This window comes from Euphorbia lathyris, chromosome 9 (assembly GCF_963576675.1).
Source record: "Euphorbia lathyris chromosome 9, ddEupLath1.1, whole genome shotgun sequence".
NCBI lineage: Eukaryota > Viridiplantae > Streptophyta > Magnoliopsida > Malpighiales > Euphorbiaceae > Euphorbia > Euphorbia lathyris.
In genome coordinates, this window is record NC_088918.1 from 79170808 (window position 1) to 79197008 (window position 26201).

Below are 26201 nucleotides of genomic sequence, written 5' to 3' on the forward strand. Positions count from 1 at the left end.
TTTTCACAGCATGACCATTAAACTTCAAAACGTAAAATAAAAATCAATCGACTTTACACTTTCTAACATTAAGACCACTAAACTTTAATTAAAATAGGAATTGGTTGAAAGACATGGATACGAAGTGCCATTGGGTCTCGGAAGTAAGTTTTCCCAACCAAAGCAGCTTTCTCGCACATGTCTTCTCCAGAGAGCTCGAGATCCTCGAACAGAACGTGGCTGCGTTCTTTCCTTTCCCCCCGGAAGAATCCTATTATTTCTATTGGAATAGTAGCTTATTCTTACCATTTTGTATTGTATCCCTACTCTATCACGCGTCTTCAACCTCAAAATGTAAAAGTCCAAGAATTAAAAATTATTTAGAACCATATTTACCATGAAACCATGTTTCTTATTTTCCAAAATTAATATTTCTGGAGCGCTCTCTCTCTAAACATCCACTTTCTCTCCCATAACCAAACAACACCTAAATGACCTCAAAATGAAAACATTTAGAATATCGTCCATGTCCATATAGACTCGTACGAGTGAAAGTAGGAATACAAAAAACCACGTAAGTCTCCGTGAAAAAAGGCAATGACTTTCATAATGCTCATAACAATTTAACCTCAACTTGAAAATGCAAGAACAAATTATTAGCATAGTTATTAAAGGCGCGCCTATGGCGCATGGCGCACCAGGCGCAGGCCTTAGCGCCATGGCAGCCCCATGGCGAGGCGCAATCGCCATGGCGCGCGCCTGGTGCGCCATTGTGCGCCAAATGCAATTGCCAAAGGCGCACTAAGGCGCGCCTTGGCAGTTAGAGGCAGTTATGGGCAGTTTTTCTTATATATCTGGGATGGAGCACATGTTCTATTAACAAAAAGTATTAAAGAGGAGAGAGATTATATGTTTTAAACTAATTAGAAGACCAAGAGACAGAGTCATTTGAAGAGTTGAAGATGAACTCGTGTTTGAAAATGATACTCTAACATGGGGTTTAGTTGGTAAGGCTGCTGGAGTTGAAGAGAGTGCATATAACACTAGAGGAGTAGGAAAAAAGGCTAAAGTATCATCTTCCAAGGATCGAGGAAAATCCCATGTAGTTGTTCGAGATGAGGAGGAAGAAGAAACTGAGTTTGTTGACGAGGATGAAGAGGATCAGTTTGATGATGATGCTTTAGACGAGGAGTGTGATAGTGATGATGAGGAGTGATGGATTTGGAGAGTTTTGATTAGGAGTAGAACTTAGGAATTAGTATTCAACTTTAAAGTTTGCTAATATGGGGTTTATTTTGCATTTTAAATTTATTTATGCTTAAGATATTCTCATGATTTAGTATTCATTGCATTTTTATGTTAGTTTTATAGTTTTATAATTTTTATTTTTGTAAGTGCGCCTTGTCTCGCTATGGCGCGCGCCATCGCCGTGCGCCATGCGCCAAGGCTCCAGGACCCCTTGCGCCTTAGTGCGCCATGCGCCTTTAATAACTATGATTATTAGTACACCGAATCTCGAAAATGTTCGGAAAAATGATACTAAGAATTACATTAAATATAAAAGAACACTCGTACATATTCCCTATCTGAAGAGAAATTCTACAATGGTCCTGATCCATAAGAACTCGGATCAATGAAAGCACGAATAATCAAAGAAACGTGTAAACTCCGTAAAAAACAAACAAAAAGGCAATGGCTATCACAATGCTGATAAACTAAGTAAGCTATAAATTAGGAAATGGATACTATTTGAAGCAATAGTAAGTTTAGGCAATCCACTAAATACTATTTCACATCTTAGAATACAACAATTTCTTACCAGCCTGTAATGGAAAAAAATTTGTTGAACCGCATTATTTTTTCGGGTAAATAATTTATTAGTCTTTACATTTTTACCTAACACACTGTTTACTCCTCGTATTCTAATAATACATTGTTTAGTCCCGAACTTTTGTTCTATTCAACACTTTAGTCCTTCAAATATTTGAATTATTAAGCAGATTAGTCCCTAACTGTTGAATAAAACAAAAGTTAAGGACTAAATAATGTATTATTAAAATACGAGAACTAAACAGAGTGTTAGGTAAAAATGTAGGGACTAATAAATTATTTATCCTATTTAATAACGGGATCAGCATTCCATGAGGCATTTTTCCATCTATTTTTCACTTTTGCAACTCAATTGGATTATATATAATCTAATCCAGCAGAAGACTTCAAAAATCATTGTATGATGAGTTTTGCTGATAAATCAATTTTCTAATGGTCAGCAGCAAACTGACCTTCTTTTCTGCCATGTGTTCTACTGGTTTGTTTATTCTCCAACTTCACTGGAACGTCACCTTCATGTCGAGTCACGATTCTCAAAGGATGGGCTTCTGTGTTGAAAACCCATTCGTCTAATGGGATTACAGAAGATGGCGAAAAGAGAAGATAGAGATATTTGAGTGTCTCGGCGAGGAAAAAGCTTTGCATCATGTTGTCTTGGACACCGGTATTGACCTGAGAGTAACATCACCGAGGAATTAATTTGCAGAAAAATTTAAAATGAGAATAGAAGAACAACATGATATGAAAAACAGTGAAAAGTGAAATGCATATAATACAGAGGTAAAAGCACTGCCAATTAAGATTGGCTTAAGTGGTTAAGAGTCTTTCGCTTAAGCTAGAAATCTCGAGTTGGAGTCTCAGTGTCCGCAAAAAACTTTAATTAGGAAAGGATACACCTAAAGGGTGCATGATGAGCTTCGAACCGATTAATGGATTAATTACCGCCTATGTTCCTTTATGTTTGCAGGCCATGTACCACAGAAATCTCCAGCATCAAACAAAGTATGGCTTATTATGCAATTATACAGCGTAAACACGAACACATTTAAGAAATCCGAATACCAATTTTTTTTTAACAAAGGCAACTGAAGGTGGTATTTGATAACTTAAAATTGATGCATTAAGTGCTTATAATTTTTAACTTGTTTGATAACACAACTTAAGTCAGATAACCACTTGGTCTAATAAGTCAAAATATTAAGGGTAAATAATTTATTAGTCTCTACATTTTTACCTAAGACACAGTTTAGTCCTCGTTTTTTAATAATACATTGTTTAGTCCTTAACTTTTGTTCTATTCAAAAGTTTAATCTCTCGTAGAGGGACTAAACTGTTTAATAATTCAAATATTTGAGGGACTAAAAGTTAAAGACTAGACAATGTATTATTAAAATATGAGGACTAGGCAGTGTAAAAAGGGCGGCCCGGTCGCATTACGCGTCCCCGCTGAGCGAGGGTCCGGGGAGGGGTCCCACCACAAGGGTGTATTGGGACTAATAAATTATTTACCCAAATATTTAACATAAAATTTTAGGGACTAATAAATTATTTACCCAAATATTTAACATAAAATTTTAGTTGAACATTCAACTCTATCATTTAGCAATTTTAGCGTTTATAATATTTAACACTTAAAATCGATTGCTTTTCAACACTTAAAATCAAAGTTATCAGTCTCTAATTAGTTCACCATGACACACACCATATATAGGAAACTTCAGGGACTTGTCTCTGTTAATAAAAGTTCAGCTAAAAAAACACAGAATGCCGCTTTCTAATGTTTAGATACCTATAGCCGTTGTTAACACCTTAAGCAACCAAGGTAATCTATCAAAGGAGAAAGGTCCTAGCCGCTAAAAGTGCACAATGGAACATTTCTGTAACAATGATCAGGAAGGAAACTAAAGCATAAATCGACCAAAATTTCTTGAACTGAAAAAGTAAGGTTCCTTTTTTTTTAATTTCCTAGATAACGAGTTATCTAATTCGGACAAGCTATAACCAAGAAACCATATGATATTAATGCATAAGGGTGCTTACATCCTTCAGTCCAACATATCCAGCCTCAACGCGTGAGTGCTTCTCAAATGCTTGAAAAATATTCCAACCCCACTCCTGATATGTTTTGTTGCCTGTTAAACGCCACAGGTAAAAGAGCGATTCAACTGTTTCTGGTCGTAAGATATTCCATGATGTGCCCACACTCATGTCCTGAAAATAGAATTCAGTGGAATCCAATCAATACTCAGAAATGAAAACATTAATAATAAGAGTAACATTTTCGTGATGAGAAAGTTTATTAAGAAAGGGAGCAAGGAGAATATGATAAGGAACAGGGGAGCCATTTTTCGATTAGATTACTACACATAGGATAAGGTAACCTACTACAGACTACAGTATCCAACAAAAAATTGAACGAGAAATGTCGTAGCAGTCTACCAGCATAATTCTTAAAGATGATTACAAGCCCGCTAAAGCAAAAGCTCTCAAAGAAGTGAAAACATGTTTTCCAACAAGGAATTAAAGGAGCACATTTTTCTCCACCTCAAGTTCTCAATATACTTCATAAAATCCCATAAAGCTGCAAAACAAAAAGGTGCAAATTCTATAGCTTTTGTATCTTTCTCACCCCTAAAACCTATTTTAAGCCCACTGAAAGTCTTTGAGATTCTGGACCAGGGTTTGAACACACCATGTATTAGACTTATACTCTATAAGAAAAAGGAGGGAATTTTTTATGCCTTGAGGGACCCCGAGCCTGTCTGTGATAGGCCCAAGCGTCTCTTGTACTTAATCTCGAGTATATTCCAGTGAGAAGCTTTTTTAACTAAGAAAGCAAGCATTGATCATGGCAAGGACTATGGAGTTCATCCATTTCAGATGATTTTGAATTCACAATAATACAGATCCAATACAGGTAACCAATACCAATATGCTCTTATGCGCATCAACTTGACTCTACACAAAGGAAAAGCAGGAGGAAGAGGAGTAGGATTGCAGGAACAGGAGCAGGTGCACTAACAACCTGAGCTGCAGTTTTGTGCCATTATGCACTCTTTTTACTTCTTTTTGTATCCTCCTTTAAACCCTAGTATCCACTATGACTCCTTATTGAAAGCTTAAAGGTCTGGCAGTTTTTAACTTTTATGATGCACTATATGTTTAACATGAAAGACCATGGGATAAAAAAGGTTTAGTTTAGGGTACATAAACATACATAAATAGAGAAATAAATTGCACATGATTAAAAAAGGAATACTTATTAGTCTTTCATTTCTTTTTCTTTTGCAGAAAATCCTCAGCAATCATGTTAAGGTTCTAGGAGGATAATACAAAGGCCTTAACTCATATTAGATGAATAAAAAGAATATTGATGATGATAAGTCTGACTAACCTGACCAGCGTGAAAAAAATAGTTTTCTCCAGCCAATTTAGTTGGCGTTAACTGATAAAAAGTGTAACAAGTCGAAGCAAGCTGCATAAGGTGGAAGAAATGCATTAAACACCCCAGCAAATATTTAATGGAGATCAACAGTCAATGTTGTTAAAATGATCCAAGGTGCAAGACCTCAAGATTAGAGCACTTCTAAGCCTATGCGTACATTTAAACAGTAGTAGTATTGAAATAACTACAAAAAAGTCATCTTAACTTAGTCCCAATGCATGATTGAACAATTATGAGTTATTTTTATATGTAACTTAAAGAAACTAGGTGCAAGGCATTAGGCGCTGCCCTAACTCCCCGAGCAAAGAGGGGCGATACTTAAAAACACGGGTGAAAACATATATAAAACAATAATGAATAGTATTGTTGCTTTAATCTTCTTCTCTAAGTAGAACTCTTTCCTGATCAATCTTCTCCTTTTTGCTTATAAAGCTGCAATTTTCTTTCCTTGTATTTTCTGTATCTCACAAAACTGCAATAATCTTTTGTAGTTTACTTGACAAAGTTGTCTGCAGTCTGTTTTCTCTTTCTTCTTAAAGAAACAAACAGCTTTTTTTTTCCCCAATTAATATTAGTGATTTTGAATAATAATTTTTAAGAAAGTGAAAAAAATTTAAACTTAATCAATATCAATTATTTTACCTCAATGTTATTTGAATTCAATTATCGTTCTCTTTTTTAATTATTTGTTACTCCACCTCCACTAAACATGTCTAGTTTCATTTTAGAAACTAGAATCTTTTTCTGAAAATCAAAACAATAGATTTTACACCTTAAATTATATATCCATTTCCAAAATCTTTCCATTTATTGACATTTCCTTCCCAAAATAGTACTTAAAACCTCAAAATAGTCAGAAAGTTGCAAAAGTGTGCCTTTCCTGTGTCCAGCACCTGGGCTGAGGCACTCACTTAGGCAGTGAGTTATTGAAAGCGCCCTGCCAGGGAGATGTGAGCACTGGTGCCTTGCCTCACCTTGGCTAAGCACCTCTGACACTTTTAACATCACTGACTATGTGAAGTTCCTAGACTTCAAGATTGAAAGAATATTACAACAAACAAGATGCATGGATGCAATTTAAACATTGCGATTAAGAAGTAAATAACCAAGCATGCTAAAACATATGGGCATAATGAAGCAGATGTATATTAAAACTTGACACTTTGAAAGACAGGAAAAAAAGTAAAAGAATAATTTAGAATATTTCTCCTCAATTCACTGGTATCAACCTGAAAGCATAGTAGCTGAGCTGCTTTAAGCTTAAGAGGGGAAGAATAGACATAGAGGCATGAACATGTGCAAAGTCTTGTGTACATATGCAGTAACTTAGGCGTATATGAGAAATTTTCTAGCTCTTCTCTCATGGTGTATACTATGTTTGGCATGTATCTAGGTAACTAAAGCATGATTCATTAATTGATTGTGTATAAACATTGATTTTCTCAATATGATTGTAATAGACTCTACAACAGAGCTTGTCAGAGATTAATATAAAAAGCTATTATTGGGCCTTAACTATCAGCTTAAGCTTTTAGTTCAATTGGTTTCATGACAAAGCTCATTTAATTTATTGACTACGTATTAATTATTAAACAATGACTTCTTGCCAATATGAATAAATTAAGATGTTATACAATTCAACAAAAATTTACACCTGGGAAGATTGCAACAGGCATAAAACTTACAAGACTCACTTGGAAATCTTCAAAGTTCAAACATGTCATATGAAGATAATGCACAGCAAAACAAAGTAACTACAGTTCAAGCTTGGCTTTTGAGCCATTAAGAATACCTCCTCTGCCAGTGAAAGGAACTTCTGAGATTCCTCTGGCCCATACCCAGATGCTCCTAAAGCTAACATTCCTGGAGCAAAGCATGCCAATTCATCCATCTGAAAATATGGAGATAATTCTTTTTAGAACATCACATGGTTTTCATATCAAACAACTAAAAAGGGAGGGGGTTACATGGCACAAATAAACTAGAAAATTACTAATAATATTATAATACCGATAAAACCAACCCTTACCTTGTCTGTCAGTGAATCCCCACTCTTTTCACAAATGTACGTGAAAGATGATGGTGTTGTTTTCCGAATCAAGCTTTCTAAGCCCTTCATTGATTTCTCCCACATTTCTCTAATCCAAAATCACAAAATGGAAGTTGGACATTAGGATTGCTAACAAACCGCATTTCATACATTAAGACAATATAAGTGGTTTTAGCATGGAAGAAGAGAGAGAAGGAGAAGAAGAAGAAAATGACAAGTGGAGGAGAAAATCTAAGAGGTTTCAGAAATATTCTCTCGTTTCCTAGTGACATTCCATATAGTTTTAGTTGAAGTTCAACAAAACATTCCAAATCATTTAGTAAAGTCCGATTTCATTTAAAGGGGAAAAGAGAGTACATCTTCTCTCTTCTGCTGTAAGATAAACTAAGTGATTTTGGCCTCACAAATATGTGTCCATTCAGCTCTAGGTTATGTTTCTTCACTTTCACTTTTTCATATCCATAATAAACAATAAATTACCATTGGCATTTTAGCATAGGACAACAATGAAGTACCAGATATAAGCTGCTGTCTAAAGATCTAATGGAAGATAGTTTGGAAGAATTTTATAACACATAAATCATGAGAGATAATATGTTTGGCATGAAGGAAATCAAAAGATTACTTAAAGTTAGGTTCAGGTCTGTTTTAGTTTCAGATGTGTGACATAAACAGAAACTGTCAAGAATGTCTACTAGAGAACATTTGATAAACTTCATCCCTATCCCAAGATATCACTCAGAAATAGAATTTCCTCTCTCAAAGGTAGCTCAACAATGGGAATTACCTTTGAATCTCTATTCTTATTATCTTAAAGAAATAAATCACATTGAAATATCAATACTGAAACTCCGGGTATTAAATCAATTTCTAGAACACTCGTAGAAGAATATTTCTCAAACTAGGGTTCCAAACAGAAAAGTCCACAAAGTTCTTATGGCCCTAAGCTTCAACAAGTTGCAGTTTAAGTTGTCACGATTTTTCCCCGGAGCTTTATAATCTGTTTCAGTTTAAGAAGTCACTAGATTTTCTAATTCCTCAGTACCCATTTTTCTTTGATTGTGTTAGGTTCTATGAAGCACGGACACGGGTGCGGATACGGGTGCGGACACGGGTGCGGACACGGCAAACGGCGTTTTTGGAAAATCTGAGACACGAGTGCGGCGGGGACACAGCAAATTTTATATAATTAATTTTATATATATATATATTAAACATAAAAATATTTAAAAAAACTGGCTAAATCACAAATAAATCATTCTCTAATGCATAAAAAAAAACATACATAATAAGATAAGTCATTAGAAGTATGAAATTAGAAGGGAAGGGAGATGAAGGAGTATGAAATTAGAAGGGAAGGGAGATGAAGAACCCCAAAAATCAGAATCCCTGGAGAAGAACAGGAGAAGAATCGCACATGAGAAGAAGAACCCAGGAGATAAGGAATTGTTTCTGATGTTGATTTGCGCAGGAAGGACATGGAATCGTGATATTGATTTGCGCAGGAAGAAGATGGAATCGTGATGTTGAAGGAGATGGAATCGTGATTTGCAGGAGATGGTCGCGCAAGGAAGGAGAGAAAGAATAGCTAATTTAAAAAAAAACCCTAATCTTTAACTTTTTTACCCCAGCCGAGTCCCCCAGTGTCCCGCCGTGTCCAACTTTCCGGCCGTGTCCCCGCCGTGTCCCCGTGTCCGGCGAGTCCGACTCGGCCACGGCGACCCCGGGGAAGAGTCCGTGCTTCATAGGTTAGGTTTTAATCGTCTGTATGAAACAATTGAACATTATGAATTTAATGTACAGAAATTTTATATTTATAAGTTTAACGTTTGATTTTCGCTAGAAATATTTAGTAATAAGAATATACTGAACTGATAAACTGATTTTAATCACCTACATCTTGTGAAAGTTTCATAAAGAAATAAGTAAGAAATTTGATACAGAGAAACAATGACATCTTTTTAATTTGAACAAGATTCATATTTTGGGACAGTGGAACTGATAAAAGATTTCAATTTTCAACTCATATAAAAAAAATAATTGGACATTTTGTCAGTCCCCAAGAAAAACATAAAAGAAGGCATAGATATTCTGACTCATGGTCACAAAAGAAAACGTGTTAAATGGAAAATTTAGAGAATAGTATGGAATATCTTGCTTCTTGCAACACCTAGGGGTGATATTGCAAGTATATATATCTACAAATCTCTATAGTAGATATGTACAAGGAAAACAGGAGTTATGCACTACTATGAAATATCTCACCTATAAAGTCTCACAGATGAAGTTTTGTTTCCTTGAATCCAGACTTTGAGCAAATATTCATAGAAGCTGCAACCAAAATTTAAAGGTTCACCAAACTAACCTTGTTAGCATTTGGAGTGCATCGAATCCTAAAAGATTAACTATACAGCTATAAATATAAAATATAGCCACAAAAACACATGTGAATCATATCCATATCTTTATAAGATAATACCTGTCGCCCATAGCACCAAAAGTTATAGTAGAGTATGATCCAGTTCCTCTATCAGGATTAATATATATTGGAAGCAACCCATCCTCTGGAAAAGTTTTATTAAGCTCCAGTATAACGTTCTCCGCCTGAAAAACAAACCCCAAAACCTATAGCTTAATTGCAAGTAATTATTCAGAAGCATAAACCACTCTTATCATTCCAATCCAAGAAACTACTTGCTCCAATTTTGCTCTACAACCATCAACCACAATGACTTTATGGAATGTCACAAGTCTAGCAGAAACTTGAACAACAGTGGCGAACAAAATAATCACAAATATACAACGGGAAGATACCTTCTGCTGATACTTTGGGTCTCCTGTTCTTTGAGAAAGAGCAATAAATTCAAGCTGCTCTGTGCCAGAATCTGCAAGAATACTGTCACCCTAGAACAGAGAACAAAAACAAACAAACAAAATGAATTCTCCATGAATAAGCTAAGTTCTAATATCCGACAAAATTGAAAAATTGAAAAATTGTAAAGGTTCAGACACAGAGGTAGCAAATAGATATCAAGGAATGTCACAGAATTATCTGGATGCAACATCGTAAGTTCTACCTACAGTAAGTCCCCAGCCAGGGGTTGACTAAGCTAATCCTAAAGTAGCCCAATAATAGTGATGAAATACATATATATATACACCCACAACACATACAGATACAGATACATATGTATATATATATGAGAAAAAGCAACATCAGTAAACAAACAAGATTTTATTTCCTTGGGCTACCCAAGCATTGATATATGCACGAGAGGACAGAGATCTAGCCATAAATATGCTCATTTCACTTTGTCATGGAACCGTTTTAGCTAAAAGCTCGAGCTGATAGTTAAAGGTCCACTTCATATTAATAGCTGACACACCCCCACACGCGAAAGCACACTTGGGCTTGAAGCGTGACAACACAGGCTCATATTACCATGTCGTGCAAATAACTCAACAAATGGGGCTGCCAGGAATCGAACCCAGGACCACTTGGTCACACTGGCTCTGATACCATGTTATGGAACCGTTTTAGCTAAAAGCTCGAGCTGATAGTTAAAGCATGTCATGGAACCGTTTTAGCTAAAAGCTCGAGCTGATAGTTAAAGGTCCACTTCATATTAATAGCTTACACACTTTAATGTTAAAGAAAGTCAAGTGGGTAGACAACATTTTCTTGGAGAATTTGCATGGAAATGTTTCATTTAGTACTCCCATGTGAAAACCACTCGGCATTAACTCTTACATGAAGAAACTGCAAAAAAATAAGTGTCCACTACTTACACCAGTCCATCCAGGATTATGTGCATTTCCATTTGCCAAGTTAATGATGTTATAAGGAATTCCAGTCTGTGAATCCCATGCAGGAAGCAATCTATCTGAGATATCTTTGGCTTTCTCGAGGAAAAGTTTGTCCCCTGAGAGATCATATGCACTAAGTAGTCCCCCCACAACCCTGGTTTCAATTTGAAAAGAGAACACATACATCAGCCATACAACTAACCACTGATCCCACTAATCTAGAATACCAGCAAACTATGCCCAAGCACTGATAATTACTTGATGAAATTAAATGTACTACATATTAAACCTGATAACGCAACCTTATGGTTGTTTCAAACACACTAGCATCATAATCCTTGTTAAAGTCCAATGAGGTTGAAACCCACCTACAAAAAGTGGAAATTATATCAAAATGAAAGCCTCAACTATATTCCCTAACCAAACAAAGAAATAGCAACATATTGCAGTACATCAATTTATGGCACAGAAGTAGAAAAGTTCACTCCATCACAAGTGAGAAGATAAACAGAATCAGTAGTCAATAACTTAATTAAATTGGAATGATGAGAAAAAAGACTGAAAGAAATCAAAATCACTTTGGTTAAAAAGATTCTTTTACAACAAATATGGAAAAGATGACTTCAGAAGGACTAGAAGGAAATACGTGTTTACTTGGAAATTAATATCACCAGAAATATAAGCTTAAAACTCACTCTCTAGCTCTTTCGAATTGCTCTTTTAGACCCATAATAAATAATGTGTCCAGGGCATCAACTAGAGTTGCACCAAGGCCACCGAAGCTATTAACACCAGTCTTCGTCTGTGGCTGATAAGAAAAAAAATAAACATGGTGGTCATACAACTCCTAATATAACATAAAATAACAAGATGAAATTAAAATGTACAAACTCAGGATAGCAAAAAAAAAAAAAAAATCAAAGCCATAAGATGCCAATCAAAACCATCAAGAAGAGCAAATTTTTTTAATTCAGTTTCTCAAATCAGAAATGATGTAATATTTAATACAGGAATATATTGTACGTTACAAAACAATAGCAAGCTGGATATGTTTCGATTCTTAACAGCTGCAATATAGCAATACTGCTATCCAGCTGGGCAGCCTTCTTATCATCTCACATTTAATCAGTGCTTTAACATCACTTAACTCTTGCAATTCCCCAAGGAATTCAAATGGTTCACAATAAGACCTTAGCAAATATGGAGTATTTTTGCCTCCTAAATATACAAAATTACTGCAATTGGAATAAAGACGGTCCGTAGAAGAGAGACACTTGAGTTTCAAACAGTGCCTCAACACAAAGAACACATAAAAGCTAAGTAACTGTTCAGCAAGTGTTCGAAGATAATCAAGATATAAAACCATCAATTAGAAAGAACAGAAAATTTATTTGATCATGGCTAAACCCCAGTGGTCCTCAAATTCAATATGTTATCAAAAGAAAAGGTATTGAGAGTCTTTGCTCACCCTCCACAAAAACATGTTCAATTTACCTATATTCTGCCTAAATTTCACCTTATAAGCCAAGAAGTTCCTTTTCTAACAACATTAAATGCCAAAGATAACAAGGATAATGAACATCTAGACTCATATTTCATGATTCCATGGATTAAATCTGCAAAAATTTTAATCAGACAAGAAAGAAAGATTCAAACTTCAAAACTCTCAAAATAATATTTCTTTCTCATTACATCCCCGTAAAGTAAGTGTTCTAACAAGGTAGTAAGGGCATAGGGTTGACCCAAAACGGATCATCACTTATGGAGGCAAACAGCCAATCACAGATTTTTTTGTTATTCAAATCCTAAGAGCATTTCCCTCCAATTTGGCCTTGCAAATTTACTTACATGGCTATTGAGCAGGTAATCCAACAGTTGAATACATGCCTCTTTCAGAATTAAGATTTCTGACAGTAGGAAATAGGGCAGAACTTGAGTTTAGGGAAAGAGATGAAGAGAGGAGAAGAGAGAAATAGAGGATTAGAGAAACAGAGTATTAGGAAGGAGAGAGAATAGAGAATAGAAGGAAAGGAAAATTGTTGTTAGTTCATTTGGTAGTCCCTGCCTACTACAAAAGCATGACCTCTAAATGGAGCTGAGGTCAGAACAGTATCAAGTACAGTTGAAGATCTTAACAGCTGGCTATTTATCCCACTACAGTCCAAAATAGCTAATAACTTAGGGAAATATAACTTTTTACTAGCAATACAATACAAGGAATAGAAATAACAGAATTGTCACACCCGACCCTAGACGATCTCAATCGGCATCGGGCGTGAAATAGAAAGATCATAATCAATACTTAAGAGTCTCCAAATTATCCAACGCCATTATATTACAATTGAACTACCAAAGTTCTAACCAGAATTCTCACAATAAGCAGTCAACTTCCAAACCCCGCCTAAACGGTCAGTAACCTTCTATATATCCTGTACTTTCTCACCTAAAAACATTAAAACATTTAAAAAGGTGAGACAAAAATCACAGTAAGAAATTATCAACTATAAAAACCAATTTTACTTAACATAGCTACATAAATACATTTATAAAGGGATTTAATCAAAACCGTATAAAATATACTCAAAACTTAAGTTCATAAAATCAAAGTTGTGTATGTGTATCCATCCTCGAATTCCACCCGTGTAGATCATAACATCAATCATAACAATATCGAGATATCTCATTTATATCTCGTTCCTTGCCTAACCGTTAGGACTACCAGTCGTGCACTCTGGCCATATCGCCATTAGATATGGTCTTACAAATACAACTCCTACCCCAGACAATCCTAGATGGACAAAACCATTTAATCTTCGAAATATCACAACTCATAAAAATCATATTTGGACTTCAATCCAAAATAATAACAACAATCACCGCAACAGATTTCTCAATCCAAAAACAATTCGTAAGAAATCATCAAATTCATTTTATTCAATATAGATATACATTGAAACCAAAAACATATATGTATATATGTAAATCAACCAAATTGAACCTTAAATCAATATAATCAAGTAAAATCTGAAATTCACATAGAAGCATAGCCAATAGCTTCATTTGAACCATAATTTCACAATAAAAAAGCAAAACCGTGAAAAACCCAATTTTATAAAATTCCTGCATAACCTTAAAATATCAATTTCTGAAGATTCTTTGATTATATATATATCCATATATATAAAACTCAAAATATAGTTGATAATTACTTACCTTGGCTACTAATTGAAGAAAACAACCCGTTCAATTCGCCTCTAAACTCTGTTTAAGACGTTTCCTCTCTAAACACCGCCGAAACTCAAAAACTCTTCGATTAGGACTTAGATCTATGTATAAGGATTCTATAGTTTCAATTTCAAGTGATTCGGATGGTCGAATCTCCGTAAATCAAAGAAACGGTGGAGAAACGGTCGAAGAACGATGAACTGATAGAAAAGAAAAAAAAGAAAACAAAAAGGAGATAACCTCGTCCACCTCTTCGAATTTGGAATATATATCCAAATTTGGCAAATATCACATTTGATCCTCCATCTTTCTATAATCTTTTACAAATTATCCTAACTTTTCATTTACACATAAAACCATCAAATTAACTCCAAACTTTTCCTATAACACCAAATTAACTTCACACATCCAATAATATATAATATATACTAATATCAAAATATAAATTCTAGAAATTTAGACACGGATGTGACAAGAATAACTACTCAAAAGGAACCTAAATTACATATTCAGTCCCTGCTTCTGCGTATATGTGACAAAAACCAACAAGCACAACAGAAGAGCACAACAAAACAAGAAATGCAAAAAATAAGCACATCTGTGTTTTTGTTCCTACAAAAAAATTAGAAAACCTTTTTTTTTTGGGAAAGGTTGATACTCACGAGATGCTCAATTATATGGAGCTAATGCAAGTTGGAATTCCGCCAGTTGAGGAGAGTGTTGTAAAGGGGAGTATTCATCTATCTACGAGGAGCTATACACAAAGACAATGTCATGGACACCTTTATTTAGAGGCATTCATTCTTCAATTGGTGTTAATATTTTATGGTTTTCTAAAGTAGGTTTTAAGGTCTTGGACTATCTTTTTAAAATAAGTTTTCCATTTTAGCTCTTATGTTTTGAATTTTATTAATTTGAGCGGAGCAAGTGGATTTCCTATTAATTCAAGTAGAAATGTATGTAATTAGAATGACATATTAACTTGGGGCCTTTCACGTGGGCAAACAATTATTAGAAGTAATAATTTTCTCCTTTAAGCAATGATGTTCTGGACAATAATAACATTAGAGCAATATACACATATGCATTGCTCATGATATTCCGAAAATTGGCAATAAATGGTTATAGTCATTAACAACAAAAGGAATCAAAATTACTCAAAAATGTCAGTCATACCTGAAGTTCATCATTTCCCCAGGCATACTTCTCATATGAACTCCATGCATGAATCATAGCTTCTTTCACTTTCTCTCTCCGTTGAATGTCAATAGGATCATCAGGAACAGCCTTTTGGGAAGGACTGCTAGATTTACTACCAATCAATTTGGTTGCATCTGCGGTAAGACTCTTTAGCTCTTCTAGCTGAAAGGGAAAAAAATTAGAGGAAGCAATATACTGAGTTCACAAATTTGATTATCATCATTTTCCTTTAACATAGTAAAAGGGTACACTGAACCAACACACAAAAGATTCAGTTCATGTAGGACACCTAGTAAGCTCTAGGGCATCTTTTTCTGTTGATCCCAAACTAAAATGCTTAAGAGTGATTTGGCTTGTTCAAAGCTGTAAAGACTCAACTTTGAAAATTTACAGGGAGAATACCGTTTATAAGAATATAATATAATATTGAAAGGATGAAAGCAATCAGGGATTGTTATGGAGCAAATGCATTATGAATAGAATAACGTCCATGAATAGTACCCAAGGTTCCATATAAACACATTGGCGTTAAATTCTGTATCACAATCTCAGGAGTGCATTACTGGAAATTTTACCATGATTTACAGTTTGATTCTACATCAAATATCCGAAACCTATAAGGTGTTGAACCCAAAACTAATCCTAAACATACAGAAATCTTGAATACCAAAAATGGTGAGCAGCATTGATATTAAAAATAGAGATCCAATAAATATTAACGATAAAAGCTTAATCAAGCTGCTAATTGAACTTCCCATCTCTAGATGAGCCAGCACAGGGCTTTACCAATACATTTTGTCAACATGCTGCCATAAGTCATCTGCTAAAACTTTTATCAAGGTTTAGTGATTATTGAACTTTGTTTTGCTACAACATTCTGCTAACATTTGAATTTGCAAAATTATTTAAAATCTTCATTCTGGTACAACAAAGAAGTGTTTCCAAATTTTTGAGATGTAACCAAAGTATTGACATGCTCAGCAAGAAAGTTCTGTCAACAATGTTTAGCTGTAAAACTAAATCAAAATATAGCGTCATCAATCTGGCTAAAATTTTATCAAAAGCCAGCAATGTTGATGCTATTGACATAAAACAAAAACTGACTGATACAAATGAAAACTCAATGTCAGTGCAACCTTTGAGTAATACGTTTAGCAAGGGTGAAATTAAGGCACTAAACAATGAATAGATAGACGTAAAACAAAAAGGCAATACAGAAATGTGATCTTAATACAAGCTTATCCCTTTAACCATTGAACATGAAGATTCTCAGGATGATCATCACAATATTATGATGACCATCAACAAATAAAAGATGGCCATCCCGTGCTTCCTCAACAAGCAAAGCAATATAGGCAAGTCCATGGTAGCTATAATTAGAATATCCCTAAACTTGGAAATCAAGATAATCCAAGTATCCAATTACCAAGCAAGTCCTATGGCAAAGATCCAAAGAAAAAAAAAACAGACAGCAGAGCAATATGCTTAGTTGGGGATCCCTTACTGCTTCTTTTAATTGGTTTAATTCTATATTCAGCTTGGAAACTTCCACCTGAAAAAAAAATAGTTATTGTCAAGCACATGCATATCAAGGAAACATAAATATTCTCACATAAAGCATAAAATATTCAATTTTATGGACACCAATATCTATAAACAATACATAATTAATATAAAATAACAGGAGATAAACCAAATAAGTTGAATTATTTTATACTCAGTTACATTGAATTTCTATCATTTATTACACTTCATGGATATATGAGTCAAGCTTTGAGGAGCAATGAGCAAAACATAGTTAACTGCAACTTACCTGTTTTATTTAACCTCATCTTGGACCTACTCAAATGAGTTACAGTGCTCTCCAACACTAAAAGTTTCATCTCAAGCATAAAAACTACATATTTAAGTACAACTGCGTTTTGAAAACAAAATTCCTAAACAGAAAGTTGTGATGAGATAAAAGCAATAGTGAAACTACCCAAACGGGTAAAAGCAGAATGGACAATGACGCAAATAACTATGCAGAATACAAAGATACTACTAGTTTTGTATCTTAGTTCAGTTTCAGAAATAAAAGCTGTCCTAAATATTCCAAATTCCAAAGTCTCATCTATCAAAAAACTTGGATAAGTTGATGCAAACCCACTTTACATCAATGCTATATCCCAAAGCAAAAGGTCAACAAAAAAGTAGACATATGGTGTTGATAAAGGGAGCTCTTTCTTAGCTGCGGCTGGCGGCCTTACCCGCGATAGCAAAGGTGACTAGGTCCAAGGTTTTGCTAAGAATGTGGGTGTCTGTTCAGTGGTTAAGGCGGAGTTATGAGGCGTTCCGGAAGGATTGAGACTTGCTTGGTCGCTGGCTACAAAACTTCCTTTTAGAAGTTGATAGCAAGATCTGTGTCGACCTTATTTCTCGGCACCTTATTCATGCCAACAAGGTCACCTCTCTAGTGGATGCTATTGTGGAGCTTATTGGTAAGGAGTGGGAGATTTCTCTGCACCACGCCACATGTATAAAGAAGGAAATAGAAGTGTGGATTGGCTAGCCAAGTATGCAGGTTAGGAGTGCACATCCTCAAAGAGCCGCCTCAGGACTTAAGGAAGATTTTGGAGCAAGAGCTCCTGGGCATCTCCTTGCCCAGGTTTTGTGTTGTGTAGCCTTGTGCTGCACCTTTGCTTATCAAAAAAAAAGTAGACATATGGCCAAAGAAACATTGAAGTCTTGGTGCTAGTGTATAGACCTAGAAATTACATCCAATCCATTCAGGGCTAGAACTCCTCAGCCACTATAATGCTACAAGCCTGAATTTATCCTTCCCCTTTTCCAAAATCGTACATGTTACTAGAAATCCCAATATGAAGTCATCCGTGGTTTTCCAAACACAAAGCATCAATTCTATTAGCTATCTCACTGATCTCTGTTGCTGCATTTGGATCTTACCCACTAGCACATTCAGTTACATACACAAATGGTAAGTGATACTCTAATACCTATTCTTAATTCCCATATGAAACCATCAATCACATCAAAAATAAATGAAAACCAATAATTTCCATAAATAGCAATTTCCTTCCTTACCTAAAACAATCAAATTCATAATATTTACATCTCACAGATAAACACATTAATAAGAAAACAACGAACCTACATTGGTTTCCAAACAACAAACAAAAACACCAACATTGAAAATCAATCCATAACCAAACCAAACAATTCGATTTCCCCCAAATTACCACCAATTCCCCGTCAATCAAAATTGAATTACACAAAATCACAAATAAACAAAGAAGACGACGAAGAAAAAAGATACCTCGTATTCTCTGACGAGAGTCTGTCGATCCCAAACGAACAAAGTAGCAAAAACAAAGCCGATGAAAAGCAAAGCCAAGCGTTTCGGTCTCTTTAGGTAATAAGATGGATTACAATACCTCCATTTGCTTGAAGAAGATGAGGATCTACTTCTCCCCATTTGAACGATCTGACAAACTCAACAAAAAATAAGAATCTCTGTAATTTAATCTTGTTGTAAAATTGAGATCTGCTTGGTTATCAGATTGATGAAACCGAAAATGAAAAGAAAAAAGATTGAAACTTGTCTCCGGTTTCGTTGATTGGATGATGAGAAAAGAAAGGAAATGAAATGAAAAAAAAGTAAAATTCAACAACGGAAGAATTGAAGAAGAAGATCAGACTTTTTAAACACTCTTTTCTTCTTTGATTTATGAAGACAGAAAAATAACCAATTTTTATTTATTTTCTATGAATTTTTACCAATCAATTTCAGATTTTGTCGATTGAATCTTTCCAACTAGATTTCTTTCGTAAAAAATTATAAAAAAAAATAATATTTCCTAAAAAAAATCAACTTTAATTTGGTGTGCAACAATAAAAAATTAATTTTTAATCAAAAAAAACAATAAAAAATTAATTCATTAAAATCTTATGAACCAAAAATATATTATTATTTTTGGCCTAATGCTTCCACAGCTCCTTAAGTTGTCCAAATTGATCATTTTACCCTCTCAACTCATCGAATGTCCTATTTACCCCTTTAACTCCATAAAAGTGATATTTCTCACCCCCTCAACTTGTCTATTTATTCCCCCAACTCATAGAATGTTCTATTTACCCCCTTAACTCCATAAAAGTGGTATTTTTCACCCCTTACAATCCGTTATCAAAACCTAAATTGATAACTTTTTTTATACGTTAAACCTATATTTATGCTATTTTGTAAGTGGAACCTAAATTGGTACTTCCCCAAAAATCATAGGCATATTTTGGTACATTATCCCTACATACAATGTATTTAACTTGTTTATATTAATGTTCTTGTTATTTGTATTTTTTATTCGTTCTTTCTCTTTTCAACTTTTTTGACTACTATAAAGGGATAAGAAATACCATTTTTATGGAGTTAAGAGGGTAAATAGGACCATAAGTGGTGAGAAATACCACTTTTATGGAGTTAAGGGTGTAAATAGGATATTCGATGAGTTGAGAAGAGGTAAAAGGATAAATTTGGACAAGTTGAGGGGGTGAGAAATACCATTTTTATGGAGTTAAGGGGTAAATAGGACATTCGATGAGTTAGAGGGGTAAAATGACCAATTTGAACAAGTTAGGGGGCTGGAGAAGCATGAAGCCATTATTTTTTTTTTGATAAAAATGAACCAAAATAATTAAATGAATAAACATTAAGTTGATTTTTTATTGCTTAAAAAAAAATTATTTTAAAGTATTTCTTGATTATTTTTTATACGTTTTTTATAAAAATGCTTATAACATCAATATATCAAAACACAATAAGTACAATAAGAAAACAACGGGAAGGAATCAAATCTTGCAAACTTTACAAGATCTACAAAGAGACTAAAACGACTACATATAGCAACAAATGACATAAAGGCATAAAAAAACACAAAACAACAATGGAACATATATTTCTCGTGAATCAAAATCTGCAGAAAAGTATATGCAATCCAAATTTCACTATTTAGGTAATTCCGAATATTTGGATCTGAGTATTTTCTTTTATTGCAACCATGTAGATTTATTAATCCACGGATAAGATATGTAAAAGCAAGTCAGAGATAAACAAATAGATATGGACTGTAATCCTCAGCGTTTTTATTGAGCTTCAACTAATGGCTATAAATAGCCTTTACAGCACATAAAATAGAAGAAATAGCAAGCCACGTGAATAGCTAACAGCAAAATAAAACAAAACAACTCAATCTGCAATTCCCTTAAGAATAGGACAACTCAGACTAAGTAAACCTTATTAAACTGAAACTCCTAAAAAACAGGATACTCAACTTATCAAACCCTCCCTTAAACTAAACAATATTGCTTAGTTTACTTCTGGCATTTCGCATACACCTAGCAGACTTCTAAGTCTCTGAAACTGCTCCAACTTGAGAGGCTTTGTCAGGATATCCACCAATTGATCTTGTGACCTGCAATGCACTAGCTGAACCGCATTCTGTTTTGATAGATCACGTAGAAAGTGATAACGCACATGAATGTGTTTGCTCCTCCCATGTAAAACCAAGTTTCTTGAAAGCTTGATTGTTGAGCTGTTGTCACAGAATATTGTTGTGCACTCATTGCCTTTGCTGCCAAGTATCTCAAGAACTCTCTTAATCCATATCGCTTGACAGGCACAAGCAGCAGCAGCTACGTATTCAGCTTCGGTAGAGGATAAAGCAACAATTGGTTGTTTTCTGGAAGACCATGCCACTGCCCCAGAAGTTATCATGAATGCATATCCTAAAGTTGATTTTCTGTCATCCACACAACCAGCAAAATCACTATCTGTATATGCAACCATGCCTTCGCTACTCTTCTTCTTGTATAATATGCAATATCCTATGGTTCCCTTGACATACCTCAACACTCTCTTGGCTGCCATCAAATGAGATTCAGTAGGTTGTGACATATATCTGCTAAGGAGACTCACTGCATACATTAAATCCGGACGTGTAGTAGTCAAATACATTAGGCTATCAACCAGCTGCCTGTAGTAAGTGCTGTCAACTTCAGTTCCATGCTCAATTTTGAAACCTGGAACTATTGGATTAAGAACTTCATTACACTCCTCCATACCAAACCTTTTAAGTACATCTCTTGCATATTTGTTTTGACAAACAAAAATTCCATCTTCTAATTGTTGCACTTCTAGCCCAAGAAAATATTCATGGTTCCTAAATCTGACATCTCAAACTCCTTCATCATCGAACTTTTGAAATCTTTCATAATTAACTCATCACTTCCAGTAAAAATCAAATCGTCGACATATAAGCTAACAGTTAAAAGTTTACCTTCACCATTTGATTTCACAAAGAGAGTCTGCTCACTATGATATTTTTGAAATCCCTCCCTTGAGAAGTAGCCCTCTATTCGACTGTACCAAGCGCGAGGAGCTTGTTTCAATCGGTATAGAGCTTTTTGTAATTTGTAAACTTTGTGGGGATGCTCCTTTTTCTCGAATCCCTTGGGTTGTTTAACATAGACATCTTCCGCCAATTCTCCATGTAAAAATGTTGATTTGACGTCTAGTTTATAGATTTTCCATGCTTTTGCAGCAGCTAAAGCAAGGATAATTTGCACCGTATCCATTCTCGCTACTGGTGCAAAAACCTCAAAATAATCAATTCCATATTCCTGGACATATCCTTTTGCAACAAGTCAGGCCTTGAACTTTTCAATTTCACTGCGTTCGTTTAGCTTGTTCTTATAAACCCATTTGACTCCTATTTTCTTTGCTCCTACAGGAAGATTAGTGAGTTCCCAAGTTCCATTTTTCTCAATGGACTTCCTTTCAGTTTCCATAGCCTGCTTCCATTCATCATGTTTTACAGCTTCCTCAAAGCTTACAGGATCTGTATTCACAAGAAAAACATGGTTAGAAAAATCAATGGTCTCTTCTTCTTCTTCTTTTGACAATCCTTCACCACTTTCATAGTCATTCAACCAGCTTGGTGCCCTTCTTGTTCGTGCTACCACAACTGTTGATCCTTCATTATTGTTTTTAATTGCTTCTACTTCTTCTTCTTGATCATTTTCAGCTTCTGCATCCTCATAATCACTTTCACTTTCAAATGCCTCTTCGTCACTTCCTTCCCATTCTAAAACAGCAGCTATCTCTGGTTCATGCTTTTTATCCCAATCCCACTTTTTCTTTTCTTCAAAGACAACATCTCTGCTAGTTGTTATTTTCTTGGTTATAGGATCATAAATCCTATAACCTTTTGATTCATCACTGATTCACAAGAACACTCCACTCTTACTTTTATCATCCAACTTTGTTCTCAAAGCATCTGGTACATATCTGTGGCACACACACCCAAAAACTTTGATATGTTCTACAGATGGCTTCATTCCACTCCAAGCCTCTTCTGGTGTTGTGGTTTTTAAAGAAATTGTAGGACATCAATTGAGCATATAAACTGCCCATTTAACTGCTTCAGGCCAAAACGTCTATGGAACCCCTTTTTCAGAAAGCATGCTTCTCAATGAATTCATCAGCGTGCGATTCTTCCTCTCGGCAACACCGTTTTATTGTGGGGTGTATACCGTTGTCAGCTGCCTTTTGATTCCATTTTCTCTGCAGAAGTTGTTAAATTCGTTGGAAGTAAATTCTCCCCCTCGATCTATTCGAAGTCCTTTGATAACTAGACCAGTTTCTTTCTTAACAAAAATCTTAAACATTTTAAAGATATCAAATTTTTCTGATTTATCAATAAGAAAATAATACCAAGCCTTCCGACTATAATCATCAATTAAGCACAACACGTATTTCTTGCCATTATTTGACATAGGAGATATTGGACCACATAAGTCGGCATGAATGAGTTCTAACCTTTGAGTTGCTCTCCACAGGCTTTTCTTTGGAATAGGTTCACGATGTTGTTTACCTTTTGATAAGTGTCCAATTCAACGTTCAAATGTCCACTTTAGTGCTAGGTTATTTAATTAATTTGGTGTTATTTTGGGTATTATTGCTTGTTTTGGTTTGATTTGCCTCCACAGGACTCAAATGATTAAAAGGAGCAGAATTGGACTTAATTGAAGAAACTTTGGACCAGAAAGGAATTTGGTGCTGAATTAAAGGAGCTCAAATGAAAATGGAGTTAGTCTTGCCCAAGACTAGGGACCTCCGAATCTGCTGATGTTCAAATTGACCAGGACCTTTTCCAACTCGAAAAAGAAGGCAGAAAATCAGGGATTTGAAATTTATAAAGAGGTTGCTGATTTAGATAGATATTATTTGGTTACCTAACTTTTAGGATGAGGTTTTCTCTATAAATAGATGCAGAACAAAACTTCTTCTCAAAGGTTTTTTTTCTTTTTTTAGGTTTTTATTTTTCAGTAGTCATTTTGTTCTCTTTTTTAAACAGAAACATGTGTTCTTCCATGGCTATTCGTAGCTAAACTTCTATATTCGGTTAAGGGTTAATTCAAAGGAGGTTTTTCTTCATTATCGTGAGACTATTGTGCTTTAATTATTCTTATTAATCTACCGTTTATTCGTTCATTGTATTTAGGGATTTATTCTCAATTGATTATTCAATCTTCGAATGATAACTGCAGGTCGTTCTTTGAATTGGATTGTCATACGGCTGAATTGGTAAAGTTAGAGTTTTACCTAAATGAACCAATCGTAGTAGCAATCGATAATATAAATTGAGTTAGTTTTGTATTTGAAAGAATAGATTCAGATTTGACAACCTAATATTATCTTTCATGTGACATTAATACAAAAGTAATTAGGTTTATTTGAGTCGAATGAACAAGTAATTTAGTTTCTAAATCGTCGACGCTGAGTGTCGGTTGGCTAAAGTCGGGTTTTTCTAATTCATCAGGCTGTCAATAGATTAAATCTTGACCGCTGAGGCAGGATTATTTATTGATTAGGAACTGGTTATTCGCGCGTGCTTGACCAGTTTAATATTAAGGAAGAATACTCGAAACCGATCTGGTATGTGTACAAGAGTCTATTTTATCTGTCTGTGATAGTGAATTACCTACCTGCGAACCCCCTTGATCGGATTTCTCCAAACATTGTTTACCAAATCATATTTACTCTTGCTGATTTTATTTTATTTAAGATTCTCTTCACAATTGGTTAAATCTCATAAATCAAAACCCCCTATTTATTTACTTTGTTTATTTATCAAGTCATTATTGTTTTGAGTCAGTAATATTCCCTTAGGTTCGACCTTTGCTTACCCTTTTTTTTACAAATTCATATTTCGATCAAGTAAAGTTATATTTATCTTTGGTGGATTCGACACCCATCACCTTTCAAGCAATCAACGCACACTTCTTTTGAAATTGTCAATTGAGGAAGGCCATGTACCAGATTGTTTCGCTGCAAGGCTTGAAGAGTTGTGTTTCTAATGTGACTAAGTCGACAATGCCAGAGTTGAGATAGATCTTGTACAGTGATGGAGCAGGTTTCTTCCCTTGTTTGATCCGAGAATGGTAACCTTTTAGTTACTAAGATGAACATTCGATTTGTAGTTATCTCGGTTTGAATGATCAGACCCTTCGTAGGATGATATATTCTACACCTTCCGGACCCTATAAGAATGTTGAGACCTTTCTCTTGAAGTTGGCCTAAACTCAGAAGATTATTTCTAAGCTCTGGTATAAAATATACATCTTTGACAATACAAGTAAGACTATCTATCTCCATTCTGATACTTCCTTTTCCAAACATACGTATCGGTGTGTTGTTTCCGAGTTTAACTGAAGTTCTAAAGTTTTCATTCAATTCAGAAAACATAGTCTTATTGCTGCACATATGGTTACTACAACCTGAATCCAAGAACCAAATATCTTCTTTTGGCTCACCAATTTCACCAACATAGGCCATCAACAACATATCATCCTCCCCATCTAGCTCCGCATAATTGGCTCGTTTCTCCAAAGTGGGACATTCATATGCAAAGTGACCAAGTTGATGATAATGATATCATTCTAATGTAGCTTCGTTCAGATGTGATCTTCCTCTTCCTCGACCTCTGCCTCCGAAGCTTCTTCCTGTACCTCTACCCCTTCCACTTTCAACCTTCAGAACATGTTCTTCACCAGAAAACTTCTTCTGAAATTTCTGTTCATAAACCAAAAGAGAACTCCACAACTGATTCAACGAAAGACTACTGATATCTTTCGACTCTTCAATAGAACATACAACAAAGTTCCAACTTTCAGGTAATGTACACAATATCTTCTCCATAATCATGGCATCCTCCATAATTTCGCCTAGATTACTCATGTTATTGCATACCATCATCACTCTAGAGAAATAATTAGAGATGGACTCACCATTTTTCATCTTAAGGATCTCGAACTCTCTTCGAAGAGCCTGCAACTGTGCATTGCGTACCCTCGCATCTCCTTGGAATCTCGTCTTCATAGAATCCCATAGCTGTTTGGATGTGCCTTTCTCAGTGATAGTCTTCAAGGTTATCTTGTCAATGGCTTGGAAAAGGTAATTCTTTACCTTTAAATCTTTAAGCTTTAGATCTGCTAGTTCAGCTCTCTGAGGCCCCTTCAGAATCTCACCTCTCCCTGGTTCAGTGTAGCCTATCTCCACCAGATTCCACCACTCCTTTGAACATAACAAATTTTCCATAAGCATGGACCAGT

The 26201-nt window shown here is 35.0% G+C and overlaps 1 protein-coding gene across 1 annotated transcript; it reads right to left on the reverse strand.

Moving 5' to 3' along the window:
- Positions 1-1501: 1501 nt before the first annotated feature.
- On the reverse strand, positions 1502-19338 carry LOC136205648 (mannosyl-oligosaccharide 1,2-alpha-mannosidase MNS1). The gene is made up of 14 exons (XM_065996330.1): positions 18853-19338; positions 17041-17088; positions 15513-15698; positions 11807-11919; positions 11414-11479; positions 11094-11265; positions 10119-10208; positions 9784-9908; positions 9570-9635; positions 7284-7392; positions 7047-7145; positions 5204-5284; positions 3850-4020; positions 1502-2481 (listed from the first exon to the last, which is right to left on the reverse strand). The coding sequence occupies exons 1-14, from the start codon at positions 19009-19011 to the stop codon at positions 2239-2241; spliced, it is 1728 nt and encodes a 575-aa protein (XP_065852402.1). The 5' UTR covers positions 19012-19338; the 3' UTR covers positions 1502-2238.
- Between the last annotated feature and the right edge of the window lie 6863 nt (positions 19339-26201).